The 8,493-nt window shown below is 47.5% G+C and overlaps 1 protein-coding gene across 1 annotated transcript; it reads left to right on the top strand.

The window, feature by feature from the left end:
- Positions 1-319: 319 nt before the first annotated feature.
- On the top strand, positions 320-4,327 carry RPS14 (ribosomal protein S14). Its single transcript, XM_019965245.2, has 5 exons — positions 320-528; positions 1,339-1,489; positions 1,983-2,144; positions 3,221-3,297; positions 4,210-4,327. The coding sequence occupies exons 2-5, from the start codon at positions 1,341-1,343 to the stop codon at positions 4,275-4,277; spliced, it is 456 nt and encodes a 151-aa protein (XP_019820804.1). The 5' UTR covers positions 320-528; positions 1,339-1,340; the 3' UTR covers positions 4,278-4,327.
- The last annotated feature ends 4,166 nt before the right edge of the window (positions 4,328-8,493 follow it).

Genomic DNA, 8,493 nt, shown 5'->3' with positions numbered 1-8,493 from the left:
TGGATCAGGAAGATCCCCTGGAGAAGAGAATGGCAGGCAACCCACTCCAGTATCCGTGCCTGGAGGATTCCATGGACAGAGAAACCTGGAGGGCTACAGTCGAAGGGATTGCAGAGTCAGAGACGACAGACGAATGACAAATTGCCATTTACCTCCGCACCGCGAGGGGAGCTGCCGCCCTCAGGCTAAGCAGGCTCCGGGGTCAGCGTGGTGGAAGTTGGTCTAGCCGCGGTCACCGCCATCTTAGAACACAGGCCTTCCACACCCACGGCGTGTGGCTGCTTCCTTCAGTCTTAGAAGCAGGCCGCTCGTCAAGATACCCAGGCCCTTACCTCCTCAGGCGCTCCCTTCAGTAAGCCGTGTTCTCCAGGCGTTTTAATGTCCTTGGAAACGCTAAAATCGGCGTCTTCCGGGAGCTGTCCTCGCCCCGTGACCTCAGACGTGCACTTCCGGGACAAGAGCGTGACCCGTCGCCCCGCCCCCTTCCGCCCTCTCTTTCCGGTGGCGGAGTCTGGAGAAGACGCGCAGGTAGGATCCCTGGACAAGGAAAATCGGCTGGCATCCTGCGGCCCGGGGGCTCATCGGGGCCGAGGGCTTGGGGCTGAGGTCTTTCTGCGGGAGACAAACCTAGTGCCGGGCGAGAGGAGCACGGCGGGCTGACCCAGACTCTGTTTCGCGCCCTGTCTCGGGAGGCGGCGGTGTTGATTTAGGAAAAAACCTGTTAAGTGTGGGTGAGTTCGGATCTAGCCTTGAAGGCGTAGGCCCCGCGCCACGACCACAACTACCTTAACCGGCAGCACACCGTAGTTTGGAAGGGTCGGGTAATAAGTTGGTCTGATGTGAGTTCCCACCTTAACCGGTTATTTCCTGGGCAGTCTCATCCCGGGCCTCTGATCTCTGAAGTTGTCGAATCTGGAAAGTAGAAATAATCGTCTCATGAATCCCGTGGGGATGTAGTGAGGATTCAAGAAGGGAATACAGAGGAAACGGCCTTTCGTTAGGTGCTTCCTAAGTCAGAGTGACTGCTGAGTCGGGCACATTGCAATTTTTGTGCAGGTCTCTCAGAGCCAGTAAATGAGGCTAGGGATTGCACATCGTTGTTTGCTGAACACCTATCACGCGCCTGTGCCCTGAAGCCAGAGATGAGGAGCACTCTGCTCTTGGCAGGGTGGGTTGGGAGTCACCTGGGAGCCCTGATTGCTGCTCCTGGCGGCCTGGAGTGGGAGAGCCAGAGCTCTTCAGTGTCCTGCTCACCTTTCTCGGGGAAGAAGTATTCCCAGAGTTGTAAACACCTGGGGTTTTGTTGTTAAGGTTGGAATTTTTTTTCTTCTCCTTAAGAAATGGCACCTCGCAAGGGGAAGGAAAAGAAGGAAGAACAGGTCATCAGCCTCGGCCCTCAGGTGGCTGAAGGAGAAAATGTATTTGGTGTCTGCCACATCTTTGCGTCCTTCAATGACACTTTTGTGCACGTCACCGATCTTTCTGGCAAGTGAGTTAACCCCCGTGGGGAGGCACAGGACCCAGATAGCAAGGGCTGGGGTTAGAAATGACCAGGGAACTGAGTAGCACTTTAAGGGGATCTCTGGAAATAATTTTTATTAAAGATGTTCAGATAAGGATATGTGCTTGGTTGATTAGTGCACAGATACTGTAATCTAGGTGCTGGGGTTCTAAGAGAAAAGGAGCTACATTTTTTGCCTTTACAGTCTGTGGACTTCTTATGTAAAATGAGGAGGAATTACTCCTATTACTCGAGTAATAAGATTAAAGCTAAGAGTAAAGTGTTGATGCAGTGTTAAGCTGGGATCTGTGAACACCATCACTGCAGAACCTAGGGCGGTCTTGTGGGATCAGGATGCTTGTTCAGATTGACCTTCATCCTCGGCCCTTCCTGGGCAGTAGTGCTCTGTATCTTTAGGGTGTGATATGCACTCTGAATCCTTGATGGGTAAGAAAGAAAGGATCCTGTGCTTTGTTCCCAGGGAAACCATCTGCCGTGTAACTGGTGGGATGAAGGTGAAGGCTGACCGAGATGAGTCCTCTCCATATGCTGCCATGTTGGCTGCCCAGGATGTAGCCCAGAGATGCAAGGAGCTGGGCATCACTGCCCTCCACATCAAACTCCGGGCCACAGGAGGAAATAGGTAAGGCTGGGAGGATAGTGAGGCCACTGAGCTTGGGCAAGGCATCGTAGGTACCTATGTAAATAATATGGGCATACCTCAGAGATACTGTGGGTTTGGTTCCAGACACCACTGCAATAAAAACAGTATCTCAGTAAGAATGAGCAACACTGTTTTCTCAGTGTGTATAAGAGTTAGGTTTACACTATATTGTAGCCTATTGTGTGTGCAGTAGCATCCTGTCTTTTTAAAAAAATGCAGCATACCTTAATTTTAAAATACTTTATTGCTTTAAAAAAAATGTAACTGGGACTTTTTAAAAAGGGCATGATTTGTGAAGCACAATTAAATGAGGTGTGCCTGTAATTGGTTTCTGCACTCACCCTGCCCCAACTTACTGTGTTAATTGAGCATACACAGCATATGAAGTGCTATGTTACAAGTACTAGAAGAGAGTGATAGGGAAAACAGTTATTGTTTCCATCCTCTGTGGCTCTCAGTCTGGCAGAGTTAGGCTTTAAACAATATAGAGCAGGGGAGCGTATGGTTCCTTTTTGCAGCAAATGTTGGGAAGCAGAAATGTGTCAGGGCTGGGTTGATAATAGAATTTAAATGAAGACCTAATGTGATATTAGGAATTGGTCCAGTGAAGGGAGGACAGAGGAGAGTATTACAGCCAGGGACAACTGGAAGGAAAAGGTCTTGGAGTGGAAATGAGCTTGGGACATCTCTGGGCATGAAAACTTTTTAATAGTAATGATTTGAGTTTGAGGTTGGTTGGTTTGTTAAAGATGGCCGCTGTGTGAGACCAGATAGGAAGTTGTTAAGTGATCCACTGATCTTGGGAGGGTGGGAAAGGACAGATCACCAAAAAGACTTAGAATCACAGCATGTGACGAAAGGGAGCACTTATGTTTGGCAGAATACTGTAAAGCAGTTATCCTTCCATTGCAAATAAATATTTTTAAAAGAGGGCACTTCCTTAAACAGGCTGCAGGCAGAGCAAAATACAAACTATGGCCCATGGTGTGGGGGAGGTATGCAACAAATAATGACTTGGCCAAAAGCTTTTCTTAATTTCGATATTCGTTTTCTAGGACCAAGACTCCTGGACCAGGGGCCCAGTCAGCGCTCAGAGCCCTCGCCCGCTCAGGGATGAAGATTGGGCGGATTGGTGAGTACCCCTCTTTGGCTGATGCTTGGTTTTGTTTCAGGTGTGACCCCAGAAAGCATGCGGTCTGTGCAGTGGACATAGGCCCTGGTCTGCTAACTTTTGGCAGTTAGATTTGTTAATGGGCTGTGCAAGAGGTACCGAGTGACATAAACTCTCTACGTGAACACTCATGCCACCTTGACCTGAATGTCCTGCATTGGAACAGCACTGTCTCATTTCTGTACTTCTGTGCCTGATAGTGGCTGGTGGAACTAATGGGAGATAAATTGTCCTTTCTATTGTTTTCAAGGGAGTTGTGTTCAATATTTTGGGGGGCTGACTACTGTGTATTAGTAGAGCGGGCTAGTCATTGTGACAAAAATATATGGAGGGGGCAGTGGCTCCCATGGTTAAGAATCACAGCAGTTCTCTATACTTGCATAGCGTTTATACCCTCGTGTCTGGCCGTTTATAGCTCTTAGAAAGATGTTAGCCCTTCCCTGCTGTTTCTGTGATAGCGTGTACTGATCCCTCGACCTGATGGTCCATCTCTCTCTCAAGATTTTTTTCAAAACATTTTCAATCTTCTTTTACCTATTAAAAAGGAGCTGTTCTTCAGTTTGAGAGGATTTTTCCACTAGAGTCAGTGGGCTAGGTATCAGAAACCTGGATTTGTCACCTCCCTCTGACATCCTATTCAAGTTGCCTACTCTGTCTGAGCTTCAGTTTCCCCTTCATGGAATTTGAGTTCAAACTACATGAGAAGTTTTGAGGAGGCAGCTCGTGGGTCAGCTGGACCCATCTGCTACATACTGAGGACTTAACTTGGGAAGCAGTAGGATCCACTGCTGATCTGTTTGACCACTGGCCTCGGGCAGCCTGCGCCCCTTCCCATCCAGCTCCAGACAATGATGTTTTCTCTTCTCCCTACAGAGGATGTCACCCCCATCCCCTCCGACAGCACCCGCAGGAAGGGGGGTCGCCGTGGTCGCCGTCTGTGAACAGGACTTCTCAAATTATTGCTTTCTGTTAATAAATTGCTTTGATGTAAGCTGTTTTTGACTCCAGTCATCTCTCCTTTATGTAGGGGCCATTGCTCGGGGGTACTTGATTCCTTTTTCCTGTCTGTGTTTAACCAGGGTATGGGGCTGTCTTGAGGTCACGGGTGCATTGATAAACCAGCAGCCATTTAATAGATACATTGCTTCAGAGAATGTATATAACCTGTCAAAGAGGAACATGAAGTGTTGATCCAGCCCCTGCCCTGGGACAGGGTGAGCCTGTGTTCTGTGAACTGGTTTCCTGAGAGGAGGAGCGGAAGGAGAGGTGAAATTCTGGTGCTACAGTTGGGTCTTCTCAACACTACTGTTTGTGACATTAGTTGCCTCAGTCATCTAAAGAGACCAAGGCCTTGGAGACCTTGTTTTGAAAGTGGAGATGTTGATTCCAAAAATGGACCAATTCTTAAAGAGCGGGAGTGGAGTGGAAACTGTTGAGCCCAGTGTAGCCTGAGCAGAAGAGCCTTCCAGACAGCCATATATAAACACGTGTGGGTGGGTACTCACCCCCCACACCTTCTGTGCAAGAAAGGGAGTGCACTGTCTTGTATCTTTCTTTTTCTCACTTGGCAGATCTAGGAGGCTGTTCCACATCAGTACATAAAGTACATAAAGATTCAGTCACCCACAAATACACACCAAGCCCTATTTTCATCAGTGATAAAAAAGTTTGTGCTTTCCGGAAGCCTGCATCCAACTCCAAGGACCCAGTGGCACCAGATGGTCCTGAGTGTTCTGCAGAGGATTAGCCCAGGGCCCTGGGATGGTGACTTCTACTCGGAGGCAAGACAATGACGTAACACTTTGAGGGTTCATCCCAGCAGACGTGTTTCAGTACTTCATTCCTTTTTATTGCTGTTTAGCATCCATTTCCCAGGTATACATCTGTTCACAACTCCCATCCCACTTGGAAGAGCCCTGAAGAGGTGAGTCTTGCCATGGCTCCTACCAACTTACTGTGTGTGATGGATTAGCCATAAAAGAGTCTGTTCATCATCTTTAAAATGACTAATTACAACACAAAGTATAAATGAGTCCATGCTGATTCAGGTGATTTTAAGATGAAGGCATAAATCTTACAAAAACTAAAAATAGTTGCTCCCCGTTCCAGGAATTGAACTTACCTGTGGGCTAGGCTTAGTGACTCACTTTCCAAAGAGTGGAACATGGAAGATGTTAGCTTTGGAGAGATGAACTATTAAGGGTTGCTGAACACTTGGATAAATCATGTTTCTAGTACTCTGACTTGACAAGATGATGAATACTTCAACTGAAGTTTAAATTTCTGAAAACCCATAATCTAGTTAGAGGGCATTCTACAACATATCAACATTTAAATTGTCAAAAGTTAAACCAGGACTCAAGACCAGAAGAGCTGAAGGAGGTGGAATAAGGCATTGGATCCTGGACCTGAAAGGGCATTAGTGTAAAAACTAATAAAATATTAACCTGGGGACTTCGCTTGTCCAGTGCTTAAGAATCTGCCTTCTGATGCAGGGGAGGCAGGTTTGATCCTGGTTCAGAGAACTAAGATCCTGCATGCTGCAGGGCAACAAACCCCATGTGCTCTAGAGCCCATGCTCTGCAACAGGAAGGCCAAACACCCTGCAATGAAGAGCCGGACACCACAGTGAAGGCCAGTGTGGCCAAAAAAAAAATCTGAATCTGCAGTCCAATTAGTAGTAATGTACCTGTGCTCCTTAGTTTTGACAAGTGAATTGTTAAAAATGTAAGATACTAGCATTCAGTTCAGTCAGTTCAGTTGCTCAGTCGTGTCGGACTCTTTGCGACCCCATGAATCGCAGCATGCCAGGCCTCCCTGTCCATCACCAACTCCCGGAGTTGACTAAGATTCACGTCCATCGAGTCAGTGATGCCATCCAGCCATCTCATCCTCTGTCATCCCCTTCTCCTCCTGCCCCCAATCCCTCCCAGCATCAGAGTTGGAAACCAAATGAGTGATATACAGAAAGGTCATATCTTGCAACTTTTTGGTAAATCTAAAAGTATCCCTAAAACATTGCAGGGATGGGGGGAAATGAGGGTGCTTTTCTACTGTTGTTCTGGTTTCGAAGGCAGGGCATGGTACACAGACCTGCAAGAGGCAGGTATTCCAGGGTGGAAATCCCAGTTCCCCAGATTTGGACTCAACCTTGGGCAAGTTATTTAACCTCTCAGCCCTTTAGTGAAAATTCCTATGATAATGGCAGCCTCATAGTGCATCACAAGAAAGATTAAAGCGTTTAATCTGGCACTGAAGAAACTGCTCCTATTCTTAATGCCTGTTCAGTTCTGCCAGGCATCATGAATGACAGCTGGCTGGAATCCTGGTGGGAAGATGCTGGCGCTCACTGAAGCGTTCTTTTTATTTCCTGTGATGGGACTTTGCAACTTGTCCTGCTGTTTCCTGGTAACCAGGGATGTAATCAGGAATTTTTGAAAGCAGTTCATTTCTAGGTTTTGTTTGCAAGTTGCAAAGAGCTAGTTGGTGCAGTCCAGGTTGGAATGTAAGTGGCCTATTGGCCACTGAGGTGGACAGGGCAGGACTTGGCCTGTTGCCCACCTGAGACTGCAGACCATGGAAGCCCAGCCACTGACTGTAAGTGCAGCCTCAGTCAGGGCCATAGAGATGGTCCCTACTTCTCACTCCTTTCTCATACCTGAGCTCCTGCAACAGTCTTTCTCCTAACAGGTCTTCCTGTCTTCCCTCTGTTCTTTGGTCGTAAGTCAAGCAGAGACATTACTTTGTCAACAAAGGTCCATCTAGTCAAGGCTATGGTTTTTCCAGTAGTCATGTATGGATGTGAGAGTTGGACTATAAAGAAAGCTGAGCACTGAAGAATTGATGCTTTTGAATTGTGGTGCTGGAGAAGACTCTTGAGAGTCCCTTGGACTGCAAGGAGATCCAACCAGTCCATCCTAAAGGAGATCAGTCCTGAGTGTTCATTGGAAGGACTGATGTTGAAGCTGCAACTCCAATACTTTGGCCACCTGATGCAAAGAGCTGATTCATTTGAAAAGACCCTGATGCTGGGAAAGATTGAGGGCAGGAGGAGAAGGGGATGACAGGATGAGATGGTTGGATGGCATTACTGACTCAATGGACATGAGTTTGGGTAAACTCCGGGAGTTGGTGATGGACAGGGGGGCCTGGCATGCTGTGGTTCATGGGGTCACAAAGAGTTGGACATGACTGAGCGACTGAACTGAACTGAAGTCATGTCCAACTCTTTGTGACCCCATAGACCAGGGCCTGCCAGGCTCCTCTGTCCATGGAATTTCCCAGGCAGGAATACTGGAGTGGGCTGCCATTTCCTTCTCTAGGGCCTCTTCTCGACTCAGGGATCAAACCCACATCTCCTGCGTTGGCAGATGGATTCCTTACCACTGAGCCACCAAGGAAGCCCTGTCTTCCCTCTGGCCCATGCCTATGCCTAGGCCACACTACAACTGTGTGATCTAAAATTAATTGGATCCTGTCACACATACCCCTGCTATTTTATCCATGCCTCACTCTTATCTTCAGTCTAGAATCCAGTCTCCATGAATCTCCAGTATTTTGTCTAACCCTGCCATACCCTTCACCCTCTCTGTCCAAACCAAATCCAGTTCCTTTCACTTTGCCAATTCTCCATGCCTTCAGTCTGACTCCTTCAGTATCTTCTCTCCCCTTGGCCTCACTACCTACCACTTACCTGTTGGAATCAGTTTTTCATCACTCTCTCAAAGTTATCTTCTGGGATGTCCCTCAAGGTGCTTCTCCACTCACTTCCCCCATCACTCTTACTCCCCTCGTGGTACCACTAGTCTCCCTGTATCCTAATAGCATATTGCCCTGCTAATCTGCTAGCTCTGAGGGCAGAGAATGTCTTGTACAGTGTCTGCCAGCCCAGCTCCCAGTCTGCAAAAATAGGGGCTCTATAAAGACTTGTTCGATGAATCATTGAAAGAACTGCCTTCACCTTCTGTAGTTTAGTCAGTTGAAGGACTTTTCTAATAGATTCTAGATACGTTGCAACAAACATGCATTCTTGGGTTCTAAGAAAGTTAAGGAAATTCCCAGGAGCATTGAAGAAATGGGAAAGAAAAGGACATCAAGATAAAATGCTTTAGGGAGCTGAGAGCTATAGGAAAGAAAGCTGGGGTAACCCTTGGGGCA

This window comes from Bos indicus, chromosome 7 (assembly GCF_029378745.1).
Source record: "Bos indicus isolate NIAB-ARS_2022 breed Sahiwal x Tharparkar chromosome 7, NIAB-ARS_B.indTharparkar_mat_pri_1.0, whole genome shotgun sequence".
Lineage (NCBI taxonomy): Eukaryota > Metazoa > Chordata > Mammalia > Artiodactyla > Bovidae > Bos > Bos indicus.
The sequence above is the reverse complement of the archived record's forward strand: the minus strand, read 5'-3'. Positions and strand labels throughout refer to the sequence as shown.

Bases quoted from the DNA above. Each gene is read 5' to 3' on its own strand.
- RPS14 (XM_019965245.2), top strand. From the start codon at position 1,341: ATGGCACCTCGCAAGGGGAAGGAAAAGAAGGAAGAACAGGTCATCAGC. The intron at 1,490-1,982 runs GTGAGTTAACCC...CTTTGTTCCCAG, and splicing joins GTCACCGATCTTTCTGGCAA to GGAAACCATCTGCCGTGTAA. The intron at 3,298-4,209 runs GTGAGTACCCCT...TTCTCCCTACAG, and splicing joins GATGAAGATTGGGCGGATTG to AGGATGTCACCCCCATCCCC.